General features: G+C 33.5%; 2 protein-coding genes across 2 annotated transcripts; both read left to right on the top strand.

Moving 5' to 3' along the window:
• Positions 1–1,217: 1,217 nt before the first annotated feature.
• Positions 1,218–2,776, top strand: LOC129898566 (uncharacterized). The gene is made up of 3 exons (XM_055973149.1): positions 1,218–1,799; positions 1,878–1,961; positions 2,516–2,776. The coding sequence occupies exons 1-3, from the start codon at positions 1,560–1,562 to the stop codon at positions 2,528–2,530; spliced, it is 339 nt and encodes a 112-aa protein (XP_055829124.1). The 5' UTR covers positions 1,218–1,559; the 3' UTR covers positions 2,531–2,776.
• Positions 2,777–8,006: 5,230 nt separating this feature from the next.
• Positions 8,007–10,770, top strand: LOC129898844 (CRIB domain-containing protein RIC6-like). The gene is made up of 4 exons (XM_055973545.1): positions 8,007–8,064; positions 8,767–8,867; positions 9,358–9,457; positions 10,388–10,770. The coding sequence occupies exons 1-4, from the start codon at positions 8,007–8,009 to the stop codon at positions 10,768–10,770; spliced, it is 642 nt and encodes a 213-aa protein (XP_055829520.1).
• Positions 10,771–19,990: the final 9,220 nt, after the last annotated feature.

The following is a 19,990-nucleotide window of genomic DNA, read 5'->3' on the forward strand; positions in this document are numbered from 1 at the left end:
CCTCTAAGCCTAATCGAAAGGGATAATTCTAAATTTACAATAGGTGATTACTTTCCACCTGCCTAACCACCGGTGGCACAGTTACCCAATACCTATGTTGGTGAGAGGTAGCAGGTACCCGATTAAATAATCGAGGTTTGCATAGGTTGCTCTGGACACCACCATTATTAAACAAAATGCACATGCCAAGATTGACTTTATCAAACAACAAAATACATTGTTTGTAGCTTTTGGACAACCATTTATCATCAAAACTATGTACATAAATTTTACAGGAATCATGTTTTATGCGTGGTGAAACTCCATAAGGACTAATCCAAGTATTGTGATGAAGGATTTCTAAGTGCAGCCAATCTCTTCTCCAGTTCATCGATCCCTGAACTGCCAACACGAAAGCACAACAACAAAATGTCATGAGCGAGTTAATGAGATCAAAGAGCATGAAAAATGCACTTCATACTAATAATACGATATGATTATTCACAGGAAGAAAAGAAAAATAGAAAACCAAAAGCGCAACATACTTTATCCGTCAGCGAGCAGTGCACTCAAGAATTTTGCTTGAGGATACAGTAGTACTTGAGTCAAAATTAGTTCTTCACCATTATTGCCTAGTTGTAATAGCTCCTATTATGTATTCCGTTTTTAGTCTCTACTCATTTCTTTTCAGTTTTTTAAAGTATCTCAGACAAAGTTGGAATACAATTTTTGTGGTTTTAATTGTTAAATTGATAAGTTTGAGCTCGGTTGAGATTAAGCTGATAGCTCAGATCAACGGCTCCAACGCCAAGGTAGTCGAGTGAAGACTAGCACAGCTTTAACTAGGTTTGCAATTTCTAGCGAAGGATGCATGTTAGTGAAACCTAGCTCTGTAGTTCTTTTTTTGATTCTTTTTTGAATAACTGAGAAATATGTTGTTTCTAACTTCAAAACTCGGTGGACATTTGAGCCTCTTTCTTCTATCCTTCTCCATTAAAATATTAAACTTAATTCACCTATAGAATTTGAACCCGCGTTGTGTGCCTACCACACATTCTTCTTCGTCACACTCCTTTATTGTTAAAAACATCTCTCATATATGTTGTTTGGGACATTGGTAATATAACAAGAAAACTTTTCATGGAGATATATTGGAAATCTGCATTTTAAGAAAGTCTCAAACTGCACGCTTGACCATCTAAAAGCAGAGAGGAGAAAGTCTAGATATAAAGTTTAGTGTTTGGCGGATTGAAAAATATTGCACAATAGTTTGCCCCGGGATTTGGTGTCTCACTTCAGTTCTTTACATTTTTCCTGGCTGCATTTACTTTTAAGAGACATGGTTGTTTTACTTGGCAAATTCTTAACTTCATGAAAGAAATGATTGTCCTACTTGGCAATCTATGCTTTTTGTGTTAAAAGAGTGCATCACCTAAATTAGTTTGACATAAAGGTCGAGTTCAAGGATAAGGATATTTATATTTTCAACTGTGAAAGAGGGAAGGATGATGAGCAAATGTAGGTCAGAGTTATTGTAATCTTCTGATTGATGCTACTTTTGTACATACTTCATTTAGGTGATGTGGGCCATGGAGTACAACCCAAACATATATTCATTGTATGACAAGACACTGGAACAACTTCCCGATAAGTTAAATGATAAGCAGCTAAAACAATATGGGAAATTTGAAAGGAGAATAGTGATAACTGGTGCAACGAAACAGAATGATGCACTTGCCATTTTCCTAGTTGCAAGTGTTCTTGAAACGAAGAAAAAACGGCTTATGAAAAAGGCGAAGGGCCTAGATGATGTTGTCCAGGTCTTCATAAGATCTTTCTCCTCGTCTATATATCCACATTATTGTATTCTTTGGTCCTGACAAAACATCTTTTTCTAGATCTTGGGTGAGATAACTGGGAATTTGGATGCAAAGAAAGCACTAAATGAGGCTCTAAAGGTTCATAAGAAGTACATGAGCAAGGCAAGTTTCTATTTCCCTGTTCTCTGCTTTTCCCAACCCCCCTCCCAACACACACATCCCAAAGGAAAAAGCAGAAAGGATTTAAGTTACGTATACTGACAATGTTTTAACCTATTGTAATAGGTTATCGTTTTTCTTTTCAAGTTACGAATCCCAATCACCTATTGTTATCTCTTAAGCGACTTAAGTAAAATTTCTTTTTACATTGTCTGTTAAACTCAAGAAAGAACACCCCCCCCTGCTCCCTCGCACACGCACAGAGCTCACACATCCCAAAGGAAAAGGAAAAAAAAGAAAGGATTTAAGTTATATAGACTGACAACGTTTGAACCTATTGTAATAGGTTATCTGTTTTATTTTTCAAGTTACGAATCCTGGTTATTATGAATGGTTACCTATTGTTATCTCTTAAGCGACTCAATCTTATAAAATTTCTTTTACATTGTCCGTTAAACTCAAGAAAGAACCCCCTCACCCCTCGCGTGGTATTTGTTCTGGTACATGACCATGATATCAAACATTTTGGTTGGCTCATAAGATGCTCATCAATGCAGGTGAAAAAGACCTAGATGGAGTTGCTATTCATCAGTGCAGCAAGTACCCCTTTTGCTCAATGTTTTGGTGTATTTTTTATGTTCATTCTTTCTTGTGGGGGTGATTTCTCCCTTCTTGCATTTGGTGTATAATTGTTTCTATTTTATTACAAAGAAAAAAACTTGTTTATAATAGTCTTGCTATGAGATGTACATGATGTGTTATGGTTGTAATAGTTGAATCACATTCATCAATCTGAAAATATTGGAACATCAAACTATATGTTTCATTTTATCTTATTTTTTTTTTTTTTTTAATTCCTATCTAAGATATGATCATTCACCACTAGATGCTTATTAAAAGGATTATTAGAAAGATGATCATTAAAAGGGTGCCCAAAGAATTTCGCGGGGAGAGCACACCCCAAGGATGTGATATAGACAATCGATCCTAATTCAAGCATTGATGACTGATTCTACAACTCAAACTCATAACCTACAAGTCAGAGAGAATTTTACGCTTGCCCCTAGGCTCTCCAAAGATGATCATTCTTTTTTCTCTTTTTTGGTTTCTTATTCGGTGTTCAGTATTCGCATTGAAGCTCGACAAAATTCGAATTCGCATTGGAAAATTTATATCGGGGGTAATGTACTTCCTAACAAAGACAACTACGTATTCACGAGACTCTAGTTCAAACAATTAATTAAATAAAAATTGTCGGAAGAAATAAATAAATCATTTTGCTTGTCTTCAAATCATTTACAAGATCTTTGAATTAGTAGCAAAGTTCACTTTCGCACAAAAAGAAGTAAGGATTTAAGTTATATAGACCGACAACATTTGAACCTATTGTAATAGGTTACCTGTTTTATTTTTCAAGTTACGAATCCTGGTTATTATGAATGGTTACCTATTGTTATCTCTTCAGCGACTCAATAGTATAAAATTTCTTTTACATTGTCCGTTAAACTCAAGAAAGAACCCCCCCCCCCCTCGCGGGGTATTTATTCTGGTACATGACCATGATATCAAACATTTTGGTTGGCTCATAAGATGCTCATCAATGCAGGTGAAAAAGACCTAGATGGAGTTGCTATTCATCAGTGCTGCAAGTACCCCTTTTGCTCAATGTTTTGGTGTATTTTTTATGTTCATTCTTTCTTGTGGGGGTGATTTCTCCCTTCTTGCATTTGGTGTATAATTGTTTCTATTTTATTACAAAGAAAAAAACTTGCGCATAATAGTCTTGCTATGAGATGTACATGATGTGTTATGGTGGTTGTAATAGTTGAATCACATTCATCAATCTGAAAATATTGGAACATCAAAGTATCAAACTATATGTTTCATTTTATCTTATTTTTAGATTTTTTTTTATTCCTATCTAAGATATGATCATTCACCACTAGATGCTTATTAAAAGGATTATTTGAAAGATGATCATTAAAATTAAAGGGTGCCCAAAGTATTTCGTGGTCACGCGGGGTTCAGGGAAGAGCCACACCCCAAGGATGTGATATAGACAATCGATCCTAATTCAAGCATTGGTGACTGCTTCCACAACTCAAAATCATAACCTACAAGTCCGAGTAATTTTATGCTTGCCCCTAGGCTCTCCAAAGACGATCATTCTTTTTTCTCTTTTTTGCTTTCTTATTCGGTGTTCATTATTCGCATTGAAGCTCGATAAAATTCGAAATCGCATTGGAAATTCTATATTGGGGGTAATGTACTTCCTAACAAAGACAACTACGTATTCAGGAGACTCCAATACGAGACTCTAGTTCAAGCACTTAATTAAATAAAAATTGTAGGAAGAAATAAATAAATCATTTTGTTTGTCTTCAAATCACTTAAAAGATCTTTGAATTAGTAGCAAAGTTCACTTTTGCACAAAAAGAAGTAAAAGTGACTTTTTAAATAGTTGAGTGATCATGTGAGAAATCAATTCTTGGCATCTGCTACATGAACTAGATATTATGTAGCCTAGAAATTTATTGGTCTAAAACCGAGAATTATTGAATATTGTCTACTACTTTAGAGATAAGAATTGAAAACCAAACATGTCTGTGTCGTACATTAAAAGTGGTTATGATCAATGTCTGATAACAAAACTGTTTTGGCCACTTTGATTAAGTTATTGGTTGACTTAGATGTGTAGGACAAAAACAAACCAAAAGTTGACTTGGGAGTGACAATATTTTCTATATTAGCTGCCAAATTAGAAAATATGGAGAAAATGCGGTCTTTAATTATAAGTTATGTACAATATAAAATCCTATGAATCCGAAATAATAAACTCAAAATATGATGATGATGGTTTCCAGCAAAATATTCTCTTCAGTTCAATTTTTCACTCTTTTATATCTCTTTACAGTTACTCAAAATTGGCTTTTCATTTGTTGAAAACTTTGGCTTGAATAGAGTTCCACACCATCATTATCTATCAAAAATTTAACATGAATTGATTAAGTGACTTTACACGTGAAATGACAATAAGTAAATAACTTTTATATTACAAAACAAAAAAAAGTAACTTCCTGAATAGTTGAGTGACCATGTAAGAAATCAACTCTTGACATCTGCTACATGAATTAGAGATAACGAACCTAGAAATTTAGTGGTCTAAGATTAAGAATTATTAGATATGGTTTACTACTTTAGAGATAAAATTTGAGAACCAGACATGTCTATATCATACACCAAGAGTGGTCATGATCATTGTGTGTGAAAACAAAACTACTTTGGCCACTTTGATTAAGTCAGTTGACTGAAATAGATATGTAACACCAAACAATCCAAAAATTGACTTGAGAAAGACAATATTTTCTCTTATAGTAGCCAAATTTGAAAATTTGGAGAAAATACGTAAATGTGTTGAATTATTGTATGCGAAAACAATCATCTAAAGCTTACCCTCTCCATCTCAATTTATATATCACAGTTTTGATTTCAAGAGTCAAACAATTTAATTGTCACCTTAAATTCATGCATGAAGTCTTTTAATTTTTTTAAAATAAAATCTACATGTTTGAAAATTACGTAAAAAGTATTATAAGTCACAATAATAGATTCACAAACCATCTTTGGATATCTCAACATCTTTGAAGGTTGAGATATAATAATCTATCTCTAGAAACTATTGATTTGCGATCCAATTTTCTTCAAGGGTCACTATCTATTCCAACAAATTCCAGAAGATATTTCTTCATATCCATAACTAATCTTAGTGAAGAAATATCTTTTATCAATTTGCAATTTGATGTCACAAAATATTCTAGATTTGGCTAGAAACAATTATGCTTCAATAAAACAAATTGAGATGGTCATAATTTCGGTAGGGAAGAGAAATAACTTATTATTCGAATGTGAAACTCGTAAAAAAGTGATAGTTCATTCAGATGTATTGTTGACCAGTATCTCATAATTTTATTTGCTCTTTTTTTTTGGGAGGGGGGGGGGGGGGGATGGACCAGATAAATATGCTTAATTATTCTCTGCTTACTATGGATTCGAAGTTTTTTGATTTAATCTTTATGTTCATACCAAGGCCATTCTTGTGATACATTTTCTTAAGACAAAAACGGAACAACCCAAATTTAATTTTAAAATAAAAATATTTTCTCAAAAACAAAAACAGAAAAACACAAATTTGTAACATTTGGAGAGAACACGTTACGAATCAGACAAGTGGAGTGGGTCAAACTATATGTTTCATTTTATCTTATTTTTAGATTTTTTTTATTCCTATCTAAGATATGATCATTCACCACTAGATGTTTATTAAAAGGATTATTAGAAAGATGATCATTAAAAGGGTGCCCAAAGAATTCCGCGGTCACACGAGGTTCAGGGAAGAGCCACACCCCAAGGATGTGATATAGACAATCGATCCTAATTCAAGCACTGGTGACTGTTTCCACAACTCAAACTCATAACCTACAAGTCATACTGAGATAATTTTACGCTTGCCCCCAGGCTCTCCAAAGACGATCATTCTTTTTTCTCTTTTTTGCTTTCTTATTCGGTGTTCATTATCCGCATTGAAGCTCGACAAAATTCGAATTCGCATTGAAAATTCTATATTGGAGATAATGTACTTCCTAACAAAGACGACTCTGTATTCAGGAGATTCCAACACGAGACCTCTAGTTCAAGCACTTAATTAAATAAAAATTGTCGAAATAAATAAATAAATAAATCATTTTGCTTGTCTTCAAATCACTTACAAGATCTTTGAATTACTAGAAAGTTCACTTTTGCACAAAAATTAGGTTGGTTTACACAAATGTCCTTTTTTAGGTTGTCATCTAGAATTTGTTTTTGTTTTTAAAAATTGTACAAATATAGTCCTTGGAAGATTATTCATTCGAAGAATGCTAGACTTAGCTTTAATGTTCATTCATGTAATATTTAATCTTATCGATAAAATATTAGACTATTGTCTAATATTCGTAATAACTTATAAAATTTTAGATTTTGAGCTAATAATTTCTTATAAGAATTTTAGTTTGTATAAAAGAGATTTTTAGAACATGGTTACACTATTTCTCCATAATAAATCTTTATTAATGTTCATTCATGTAATATTTAACCTTATCGATAAAATATTAGACTATTGTCTAATATTCGTAATAACTTATAAAATTTTAGATTTTGAGCTAATAATTTCTTATAAGAATTTTAGTTTGTATAAAAGAGATTTTTAGAACATGGTTACACTATTTCTCCATAATAAATCTTTATTAATAGTCAAACTTGTCTTGTATTTAAATTTATATATTATCTACATCTTTATTAATAGTCAAACTTGTCTTGTATTTAAATTTATATATTATTTACATGTAGCTACTTAGCTAGTATTGGATGACACGTTAACCTTTTTATTTAGATCAATCTTTATTAATAGTCAAGATATCCTTTTTAAAGATATGTATATATATAGTATATCATTGGAAATAAAAAAACTAAAAAAAAAACATGAGAAAATTATTAAAAAATGTCTATAAAATAAGAAAGTGCCACCATTACATTTTAGTGGCCACCATCTTAGGCTGCAAAAGATTTGTCAATTAATGAAAAAAGTCAGAAGCAAGATACTAGAGAGCATTAAATATATAAAAGGATCTCCTAAAACTATTAGAAAATAAATTTTAAAAAATGTTAAATAAATTTTATTCCTAAAACTATGGGATACTTCTGGTTATGAATGATCATCAATTTATTGCCATTGAATTGATGAAAATGTTGCTTTAACATCTTTTTTCCTTTCTGATGATTAAAGAGGAGTCAAACCTAAATTTCTTTTTTTTAGGGTTTGAATCCATTTAATTTCTTGAAATGTTTTTATTCTTTGAATTTGTACTTCCAAATTCAACAAATATATTTGTTCACTTGAAATAAAAATCCAAAATTCCCATTTTTTTTTTGAGTTTTTCTATACATAATCAAATGGTTGATTTTAGATGAAAATATCATCTTCTTGATTGATTGTTCACCTAAGTTGCGATCATGTCCACAAAGGTGAAAGGCCTTCTTAAAGGCCTTAGGTACATTTCTCAAGTTTTTGGTAAGTAAATTAATATTTAATTATTTCACATTTTTATTTATGGGTATTTTTAGATTCTTGAAAATAATTATTTTATGACAGTGTGAAATAGTTGAGATCGACTACGTAAAATCTTCGTATTTATCATTTGTGGGTATTTTTAGATTCTTGAAAGGGGTGAAGATCATAAGAGAATATTGTGCTACTAGTAAGGAAGATGAGGAAAATGTGATTGTTATATGACAATAAAATAGTTGAGATCGACTGTATAAATCATTTGTATTCATCTTTTGTGGGTATTTTTAGATTCTTGAAAATGATTGCTATATGACGGTGAGATAGTTGAGATCGACTAATATACATTATTTGTATTCATCCTTTGTGGTATTTTTAGATTATGGAAAATGATTGTTTTGTGATGGTGTGAAATAGTTGATTAAAACTATATGAATCCTTCGTATTTATCATATGTGGTTATTCATAGATTCTTGAAAGTAATTGTTTTATGACAGTGGAATAGTTGAGATTAACTATATGAATCCTTCATATTCAACATTTGTGGGTATTTTTTTTATTCTTGAGAATGAACATGGTATATGAATAGTGACCTAATGAGAATGTCAATAAGTCAAAAGATTCAACAATCGAGTATGACTCGATTCTGAATAAGTTGAGGTTAACTATATAAATCGTTTATGTTTATTCCATTATGTGGTGGTGCAGATGAGGATAAAGAAAAGGATATGCAAATTGGTTTTCCAACAGATGTAAAGCATGTTGCACATATAGGATGGGATGGTCCATCAATTGATAATCCAAGCTGGGTAAGTAATTTTCTTTTCTTTTCTTTTATCCCTTTTCTTTTTACTTGTTACATTTTTTGTGTTCGTCGATCTTCTTCTTCTATTCCACTAGTGATTCACCATATAGTCGCTATAAGAAATGTATCAAGTCAATTTTTTTTTATATTAAATAGATTTGATTTCAATTTTTCAACTTATCCTACTACTTGATTCCCTAGAGTCTTCGAAAAAATGTGTTGAATCGATTCACTTTTAAGATAAAAGCTAGATTCGATTTCAATTTTTCATCTTATACCACTACTACATGATTCACCATAGTCACCACAAGAAATGTATTGAATCGTTTCGATTTCAAACATTCGTCTTATACTACTACTTAATTCACCATAGTCTCTACAAGAAATGTATTGAATCGATTCTTTTTTAATGAATAGATCCGATTTTCTTGTTGTGTAATCACCAATTTCTTTATATATATATTTTAAATTTATTTACTTATTTTTTTGGGCAGATGAAAGAATTTAAATCACCAGGAGCATTTCAATCAGCACCTTTGATTACTTCTCCGAGAGAACTTAAAGAAAATCCTGATATTAAATGGGTTTCTGAAGGTGTGGTACTTTTTTTTTATTTTTTATTTCTTATGACTCTAACTTTTATAATTAGAGGTCTTGAATTCAAGTCTTGGTATAGGATCGTTTGGGGTAGGAAGGGCTTACTCCTAAAGTAAAACTTTCTGACACGAATCTTAATTAGTTGGACCACAAAATAGTTATCTCACACCAAATCAAAAAACCAAAAAAATAAATAGCGCCATACAAAATGGGACACATATATCTAGCTAGCACAACTAGCATAATGGCTGTGGGGTGAAAACTTACCTACATTACGTGTTTACACAAAATCAATGAATACATAACACGTGTTTTTCATATACACTTCTATCGCTAAACCATAGTTAATTAGTATGTACTCTCACTTCAATCCATCACTTTAAGTGTGGTAAACCAATTTAGTTTAGTGTAAGCACCAAGTGTAGGTTAGTTTTTTTTTTTCCGAATGTGTGACCATTTTAAATTTAAGATTGGGACCACAAGATAGCAATGACAGACTAAGTTGTGCGGACTCTTTATTTCAATGGCGGAGTCATGTCGGATTCTCCAAAAACACACTACTTTTGGAAAATCTGACACGCAACCGTTGATTTTTTTCAAGAGTCCGAGCAACATAGATGACAGGAGATTAACCGATCGTGTTGAGTGATCTCAGGAGTTTAGGGGTGCTTCTCCTATTACGACTACCTCTGTTCTATTTGAAAGATAAATGCCCACTAGAAAGATATCTAAAACGAGTCTAGACAATGAAGCGATATCTATAAACATGTAGTCACCTTCACAACATCCGACTCGAATCATACAATGTATATAAACAACAAATCTCATCAAATGTCAATATACTGATTCAAACTTCAAATCCTAGATTCGTCCTATGTTGTATCCTGTTTTTCATTTTTTTTGCACAATATGACATGGAAATTGCAGATTCAAATAGAAGGTCAAGAAAAACAAATTCTTCACCAACCAAAGACAAACCAGAGAAGCCAAGAACATCCAGGAGGCATTCCACAACAGAAAATGGAATCAATGAAGACTCTACAAAAAAAGAGCATGGCACCAAATCCAGGAGTTCCAGGAGACACCATAACAAGGAAACGTCCGATGGAAACAAATCGAGTGAATCCTCGAGCAAAAACAACCCCGATATCCCTAAAAAATCGCGAAGAAAGAAGTCCAAGGAGGACGGTGGCTCGATCCGACCATCAAAATCCAAAGGCACTTCTTCTAATACAACACAAACTACAGAGTCAGGTCCTGGACAGGAAAGTGAGAGTAGTGAAATTTCTAAAGAAAAACAAGAGGAGTGAAAAAACAACAACAACAATGTAATGTACTTAAAAAGTTTTCATTTTTTTTGGGCAGCTTAGTGAATTGCACAACTATATTGACACCACACAAAAGTTTTTTCATTCACAACTTGTAGAATATGTATTGTAGAATGTGTGTACAATTTAACTTTGTGATACCATGTGCATCATAGTAGAGTCATTTCCCATTTTTCTAGTCCTTTTTGTGTGCCTTGCAACTTCTATGAGTCGGTAGATCAATGAAGGGAAATTCTTGAAAGTTGAAGAACACAACATATCCTTAGGACACACTAACTATATTTTTATTTATCTTGACAGACAAGTGTAACCATTATGTGATACCCTAAGCAAAACACAGGAAATATGTTGAAATATATATATGCGTTTTTTTAAAACTGTGTGAGCGGAAAATAAATTACACAATTCTTTGAGATGATGGTAGGGAAAAATAACAACGAGGGCGTTGAGTCTATAAGGGAGAGTGGTGAATCTCGCAAAGCCAAAACAAGGGAGAGATATCAAATGTATAAGAAAAATAAGTATTAGATCCTAATAGCGCGTTTTAAAGTTTTTCGGACGAATGATATCACTAGTGGATTGAGCGGTTACAATCTAATCCTAATTCATATCATAGCTAAACGGTCATCAAAAGGCTAAAGACAAGAAATGTCTAAAAGTCAGGCCCTTCCCCGGACCCCGCGCATAGCGGGAGCTTTAGTTCACCGGGCTGCCCTTTATTCATTTTTTATAAGTTTGTCTAAGCCTTGCTGAGTTTTGAACTGGGCGCCATTGACACTCGGATTCTCGATTATCGGGAAACCCCCTCCAACACCCCAAGATTATGTGATATGACTATGGTATCAAGAGATTGTGTCAAATCATACTCCTTCAATTCTATTTTAGTTGTCATATTTATTATAAATGTTTCTTTCATAATAGTTGTCAATTTAAATAATCAAGAGATAGTTATTCTATAGTTATGAGACACATAAATAAATAAAAATTAAAGATTAATAAAGGAATATATTAGTCAAACTACACTTCTAATTAATTTTTCTTAAAGACGTGCAAAACTTTAACATGACAACTAAAAAATCGTTTAAAATATTTCCTAAGATCTTGTTGTAATAACTCAACAATCTGTATCTATCCCTATCTTTTGTGAGAGGTAGAAGTAGTTTGAAAGGGGAGAAATTGTATTTAAAATAACTAGTCAACTGCCACATAAACAAACTTAATTAATTTATGTCAAATCAAAACACATTATTATAATTTATTGGGCAAGGAGCAAATATATCTCAAATTTGTGATTTAGAGCAGATATATCCCTCGTTAAAAAAATGGTGCATTTATACCCTCGACGTCTAACAAATGGTGTATATTTACCATTTTCATTACAATAACAACAATCCAGTGAAATTCCATAATATGGGATCTGGGAAGGGTAAATTGTATGCAGACCTTACTCCTACTGTAACACCCCTCAAAATTTTTCCTAAGATTCGGGCCTTCTTTGTACACGTGTGGGGCCCATCGTATTTATTTCGAAGTACGTGCTTGAGTTAAGATGAGTCCCTGAGGAGTTTAAGAGCGTTGGAGGTGATGTGGGGTCATTGAGGACCCCCTAGGACCGAGCTAAGTCCAAAAGATCCGTCGTGGCTAAGTTTAGGACGAGTTTACGTAAGGGTCGACTTTCAATGACCCTATCGTTTGAAAGACGTCAATCTGGATGGCCCACGACCTATCAAATTAAAGGTCGTCGAGTCTTCTTTCCAACGCCACCAAGAACGTAGATTTTGGAGTTCGGGGTCAAAAGATATGACGATCCGAAGACGAACTAGCACGACAGAGATTTCATTTTGGCCTGGGTTACAACTGCTGGGGAAATGGCCTTGGCACCGTAAGGGCGCGATGCGCCACTATCGCGCCAGAAACATGCCTCTGTAGTTTGGTCCCTGGCGCGATGCGCCACTAAAAGTGTGCAGGGTTTTTCAGGCCAAATTCCCAGAATTTAGAATAATAGGCTTGGCGCTGTAAGGGCGCGACGCGCCACTATCGCGCCAGAAACATGCCTCAGTAGTTTGGTCCCTGGCGCGACGCGCCACTAAAAGTTGTGCAGGTTTTAGGCGTAATTGGCCTTGGCGCTGTAAGGGCGCGACGCGCCACTATCGCGCCAAGGGCGTTTTTCCTAATTTTCAGAATTTGGAGGAAGGGAAATTTGGGAAATTTCCCAAATTATATATACACAAGCCTTGTGTATTTTGGGGTCATTTATTCAGCCTCCACTCTCTCTCTAAAGAAAAGCCCTAGCTCCTCTCCCTTCACTCTTCTCTTCTTCTCCATTTCCAACAAGGAATTGTTCCAAGAGCTTCAAGACCTCAAGCTTCCATTGAAGACCCAACCACAAGGTTCTCTTCAAGTCTATTCTAAGGTATGTAAGGCTATCCAAAACATGGGTTGAGTCCACCCATGTGCCCTATTCTTGTTTTGAGGTTAGATATCCATGAAAATGGAGTTTCTTGGTATGTTACATGTTTGAATGAGTATTGTTCCCATCTTGTTCAATTATTTATGTGTTAATGTTGTTGAGCTAAGAGGTTCCTAAAATGAGCCCTTATAGGAGTATGAGATGATGAAGGAATGAGTTGCTAAATATGTTTAAATGGACTTCTTAAATATATAGATTTGATAAAGTATATTATTTTCTTAAAAATGATGTTATATATATATATGTGTGCATTTAAAGCTTCCTTGAAGATATGATTGAGATTGAGCATTGAGATTGAGATTTGATTGTGATAGAGTTGATGAGTCGACAAGGTTGTAATGAGACTTGTTGATATGAGTTGATTGAGTTGAGTTGATGGAGTCTTATGAGCATTGAGTCTTGGGAGGAGTATCGAGCACCGAATTGGGCAAGAGTATAGTCCATACTCGAACCCAATACCTGTGTTGCCAAACGTAGGGGGGATTGAACCGTTAAAGTTGGATGCTTCCCCGAGAGCTTTTGTCCTGACATTATAGGACCTGGTTGGATTGGATCCATAAGCGTTCATCGTTCATGCCCTGGCAAGGTATGAACGAGCGTGGCAACGACGTCGTTTCGTTGTACCTTCACTGGCTCATAAGTGTTGGTTGTCGGTTAAGAGAAACTCCCAAATAAGTTTTGATAGCACTCTGAGTCAGATTGAGTTGAATTGTATATGATTGGTCCAGTCTAAATCATACTCTTGTTTAGACTTAGGACATTTGATTGAGTTGTCATTCCTTTTGAGTTGAGCTCCCGAGTTGATTTATTCTTCCTTGATGTTAGTTGTATTCGGCCATTTTACATACTCGTACATTTTATGTACTGACGTCATTTGGCCTGCATCATTTCATGATGCAGAGACAGGTACTAGAGATCATCAACCGACGCTCCGTTGAAGATCCACTACACTCCCAGCCAGTTGGTGAGTCCTCCTAGTTCCCGGAGGATATTGGGCCTTCTTATACAGTTTTGATTGTCTTTTCCTTATTTAGATTGTCGGTAGCCATGGGCTTGTCATTGACACCTTTTAGACTTGAATAGAGGCTTCATAGACTGAAGTGTGAGGAGGTCGAGCGGTCATCTTGAGGAGTCCTATTTTGATTATCTTCTTGATTGTAAATGTTTGGCCTTCAGCCCTTATGATATGAGAAGTATTTCTTTAATTGAGTTTTCCGCTAAGAGAATATGCTTGAATGAATGAGTGACTGCGCCAAGTGGTTCGCTCGAAGGTCAGAGATGGCCTTCGGGTGCCGGTTACGTCTAGGGTACCCTCCCGGGGCGTGACACCTACCAAGATAGGATGGCTTTTTTCGGGAGACCCTCGGCTTAATAAAGCATAAAAAGATGTTAGATAAGGCTAAGAAGTTAAGAAGTTAATAAGTTCAAAGCGATATGATAAGGCAAATAACGGAGGCGCTACAAATAAAATAGAGTAATCAAAGTACGGAAAATAATAGATAATAGCAGACATTAGAGAATAAGAAATTATAGTGTGTTAAAGCATCTACTAATACGATAGACTACCGTGACTATATACTAGCCTTCTACCCTAATGTGGTTCCTCCACACCCTCCTATCTAAGGTCATGTCCTCGGTCAGCTGCAGTTGCGTCATGTCCTGTCTGATCACCTCTCCCTAATATTTCTTCGGCCTACCCCTACCTCTTATGAAATTATCCACGGTCAATCTCTCACACCTCCGCACAAGAGCATTTGGGTCTCTCATATTCAAATGCCCAAACCATCTAAGTCGCATTTTCCTTATCTTATCTTCCACCGAGGCCACTCCTACCTTGTCCTGAATAGCCTCGTTCCTAATTCTATCGCTCCTGGTTTGCCCACACATCCATCTCAACATTCTCATCTCGGCAACTTTCATCTTATGAACGTGAGAAGCCTTAACTGTCCAACACTCTGCCCCATACAACATAGCCAGTCTAACCACCACTTTGTAGAACTTGCCCTTAAGTTTTGGTGGCACCCTCTTGTCACATAACACACCGGAAATGAGCCTCCATTTCATCCACCCTGCCCCAATACGGTGTGTGACATCCTCGTCAATCACCCCGCTGCATTGCATAATAGACCCAAGGTACTTAAAACTACTTTTCTTTTGGATGGCCTGGTCTCCAAGCCTAACTTCCGCGCCAACCTCCTGAGGTGTCTCACCAAACTTGCACTCTAAGTACTTTGTCTTGGTCTTACTCAGCTTAAACCCTTTAGACTCCAAGGTATGTCTCCAATACTCCAGCTTAGCGTTACGAGTCTCATCGATCAGTACTATGTCGTCCGCGAAAAGCATACATCATGGCACCTCACCTTGAATTTGTCGCCTCAATCCATCCATCACTAAGGCCAATAAAAATGGACTGAGAGCTGATCCTTGATGCAACTCCATCACAACTGGAAAGTGCTTTGAGTCCCCTCCTACAGTCCTTACCCTGGTTTTGGCACCCTCATACATGTCTTTGATCACCCTAATGTACACCACTGGTACATCTTTAGCCTTCAGACATCTCCACAGTATCTCTCGTGGAACTTTATCATAAGCCTTTTCTAGGTCAATGAATACCATATGCAAGTCCCTCTTCCTCTCCCTATACCGCTCCACTAGTCTCCTCATAAGATGGATGGCTTCTGTAATTGAGCGTCCCGGCATAAATCCCAACTGGTTCTCTGAAATAGAGACTTCTCTCCTCACCCTCATCTCCACCACTCTTTCCCACACTTTCATAGTATGGCTTAGAAGATTGATACCTCTATAGTTGTCGCAGCTCTGAATATCCCCTTGTTCTTGTATAGGGGGATCATTACGCTCGACCTTTATTCTTCGGGCATCATTGCCGTCTTTAGGATGACATTAAATAGCCTAGTCAGCCACTCCAAACCTATCGAGCTCGTGCTCTTCCAAAATTCTATAGGAACCCCGTCAGGTCCGGTCGCTCTTCTCCAGCGCATCCTACGAACAACACCCTTAACCTCCTCGACCGTAATACTTCTGAAACACCCAAAATAGCGACGCCTCCCTGTATGCTCCAAATCTCCCAACACAATCTCTCTGACCCCTTCTTCATTCAAGAGTTTATGGAAGTAGGATTGTCATCTCTGTTTAATGAGGGTCTCGTCTACCAATACTTTTCCATGCTCGTCCTTAATGCACTTCACTTGATCCACATCGCGTTCCCTTCTCTCCCGCGCCCTGGCTAGCCTGAACAATTTCCTATCTCTATCTTTCTCTTCTAGTTTAGCGTAAAGGCGTTCAAAAGCTACCGTTTTTGCCGTCGAAACCGCCGACTTCGCCTCCTTCCTCTCTATCTTATAAAGTTCCCCATTCATCCATTTCTCCACCTCATCCTTTCTTTCTATCAACTTCGCATACGCCATCTTCTTTGCTTTCACCTTACCTTGCACTTCTCCATTCCACCACCAGTCCCCTCGATGCCGACTACGACTACCTGTTGAGACTCCCAACACTTCCCTTGCTACAGCCCTAATAAAACTAGCCATCCTAACCCACATACTGGTTGCATCCCCACTACTATCCCAGACCCCCATATCCTTCAATTTCTCTCTCATCTCTTGGGCACTAGCCGTGGTCAACTCCCCCATCTGACCATTTTCATTAACAGGCTGAATTAAATAAAATTTTAAAACTGGTTTTTAAATTCCAAAAAATGTCATGTGGCTTAAAATAATTACATTTTTGAAATTTAAAAACTAGTATTATATTTTTTTTTCAATTAAGGATGTATATATATAAGTATGTACCTATATATATATATATGTCAATTTACTTAAATAATATAGTATATAACATTAATTATGAATTTTAATACATGTTTTACTTTTATCAAAAATAACAATACTTTTTTTATCCGAAATAGTAAAAAAATAAATTACCTTTTTCTTTTTCTCTCCCTTACTTTTTTTATATAAGTAAAGCCATTTTCTCTCTTTTCCGTTTTTTCCATTTCTTTTCTCTTTCTCTTTCCTCTCTCTACTTCTTCTCTTATTTCTTCTCCGTTTTCCTCCTTTTTTTGTCTATGTTTTTCTTTTTCTCTTTCTCCCTTTTTAGAAATAATTATTAATTATTTTAATTTAAAACTTAATTTTAAATTAAATATTATAGAAATGATATTTTTATTATATTTTAAATTAAATAATTTTTTATATAAATACATATATAATGCATTTCTAACACAATAAAAAGAAATAAATATAAACGATAAGTGTAATACATTTTGAATTCAATATATTATACATATTATATGCATGTTTTAATGCACATGGTGGATATATAACTAAAATATTTTTAACACAAATGTATTATAAGTATTATGTGCGAATTTCAAACATTCTAGTACTATTCAAATTAATTTACGTTAGAAATGTATTATATTTGTTGAAATAACAACAATTGAATTCATAACAATGTATAATATTGAATTCTAAATGTAATACATTTTGAATTCAATATATTATACTTAGTATAGAGATGTTTCAGTGCACATAGTGAATATATAACTAAAATATTTTTAATACGATAATATATTTTGTTAATAAGAGAAAAAAATAAAAAATAATTATAATAGATTTTGAATTCAATATATTATAGGCATGTTTCAATGCACGTGGTGAATATATAACAAAAATATTTTTAATACAATAATATATTCCGTTAATAAGAGAAAAAAATAAAAAATATTATAATAGATTTTGAATTCAATATATTATAGACATTTTTCAATGCACGTGGTCAATATATAACTAAAATAATTATAATACAATAATATATTTTAGCATCATTAATAAGAGAAAAAATAAACAATAATTAAAATACATTTTGAAATCAATTTATGACATATATTATAAGCATTTTTCAATAAATGTGGTAAATATATAATTAAAATATTTTTAATATAAATATATTATAAGTATTATATGTGAATTTCAAACACTTCGAAACTATTTGAATTAAATTTTAAATTAGGATAATTAATTATTATTTAAAAAAAGGGAGAAAGAGAAAGAGAAAAAGAAAGAGAAAAATAGATAGAATAAAAAAGAAAGAAGAAGCCGGGGGAGGGGGAGGGAGAGAGAGAGGGGTAATGGGGTGATTTTAGTTATTAATTAAGATAAATATGCTATAGATCATAATTAAAAAAAGTATCTTAAAAATGATAATTATTAACATAAAAGAGTTCATTTATGTAAAAATTAACAAGGGTATATATACACTATTTTTTTAACGAATAAAATGTCCGCTCTACATCACAAAATTGAGAGATATTTGCCCCTTTTCCCTAATTTATGTATGTAACACGACAACTTTACAAAGTCAAGATTGATATTGATATGATATTGTGGCTTTGTTGAACACCCTAATATTCAATTAAACCTAAATTTCTATATAAAGTTCGGACAAAAATAACAAAATTTTAGTTAGTCATTTTATTTGAAGTTGAGTTATATATAAATAATCGAAGTTCAGTGATTTTTACTTGACTTTAAAAATGATTAAAATCAGGCAAAAATTATTTAACTTTTGTTATGTATGACTTTCTTGAACTCTTTCATTTCAACTAAACATGCATTTCTATCTACAACTTCGATCATTTTTAATTGTAATAATGCATAAGTATCCCCTAAACTATGATTGAAATTTTCGTAACATACTTTAACTTAACTAAGGTCATATTACTCCCCTAAACTATGTTAAAATGGAATAAATATATCTTAAAAGTTGGCATGTCTTAGAGAGTGTGCATACTCTTTTAAAGGCAAGTGATGAGTGAAAAAATTGGACATATGTCCTTTTTTAATTGGTAATGTTATAATTAGTTAGTACACATAATTATGTATATATATTTAATTATTTTTATTTCTTTCTATGTAAAATGTTTATTTTTATTTCTTCCTCACTTTGAACTTTTTATTTTTTTCTTTCATTAATTTCTTATCTTTTCACTTTTAATTATTTTTAAAAAATTATGTGTATTTTTTAAATAATAATTAAAAAGTGTCATTTAATTTTAATGTTTTAATTTTTTTATGTTCAATTTGATTTTCTTCATATATTTTGATATCCATTCAAAATTAAGTTATTTTAAATATAAGGCATCTAAAATTAAATTTGAAATCAAATCAAAAGGAAATACAAAGAAAATAAAGGTGGCGAAGAAGAGATGGAGGAGCTTCCTCCTTATTATCAGTTTGGTTTATCAGCTTTTGTTTTTTAAATATGTTAAACCAATAATCAAATCAGTAAGATATTTTTTATCGATTTTTAGCCCTTTATAGTTTGATTTTCAATTTAACCAATAAGAAAATGCTCTAAACAATTATATGATTTCTCAAATAATTTGGCGCGACAAGACAATAATGTAACTTTACAGAATGTTTATAAAATAGAAACAACAGTAACTAATATGAAAAGAACTATACAAGTACAACACAAATGTACTGATATTAATAATTCATAGTAAATTACTATTGTCTTAATGAATTATCGGTTTATCCAATAACCTAATATTAAAAAATCAATATCGAACCAATAACCCAATAAATTATTTTTGTAAAATCATTAAAAAATTATTAACGCAATAACATTTTTTAAAATTTAATTTATTAGTTGATTTAATTTTTGCACACCTCTACATTTGATATAGAAAGAAAAAAGACGAGTTTAAAT

This window comes from Solanum dulcamara, chromosome 8 (genome assembly GCF_947179165.1).
Source record: "Solanum dulcamara chromosome 8, daSolDulc1.2, whole genome shotgun sequence".
NCBI classification, from domain to species: domain Eukaryota; kingdom Viridiplantae; phylum Streptophyta; class Magnoliopsida; order Solanales; family Solanaceae; genus Solanum; species Solanum dulcamara.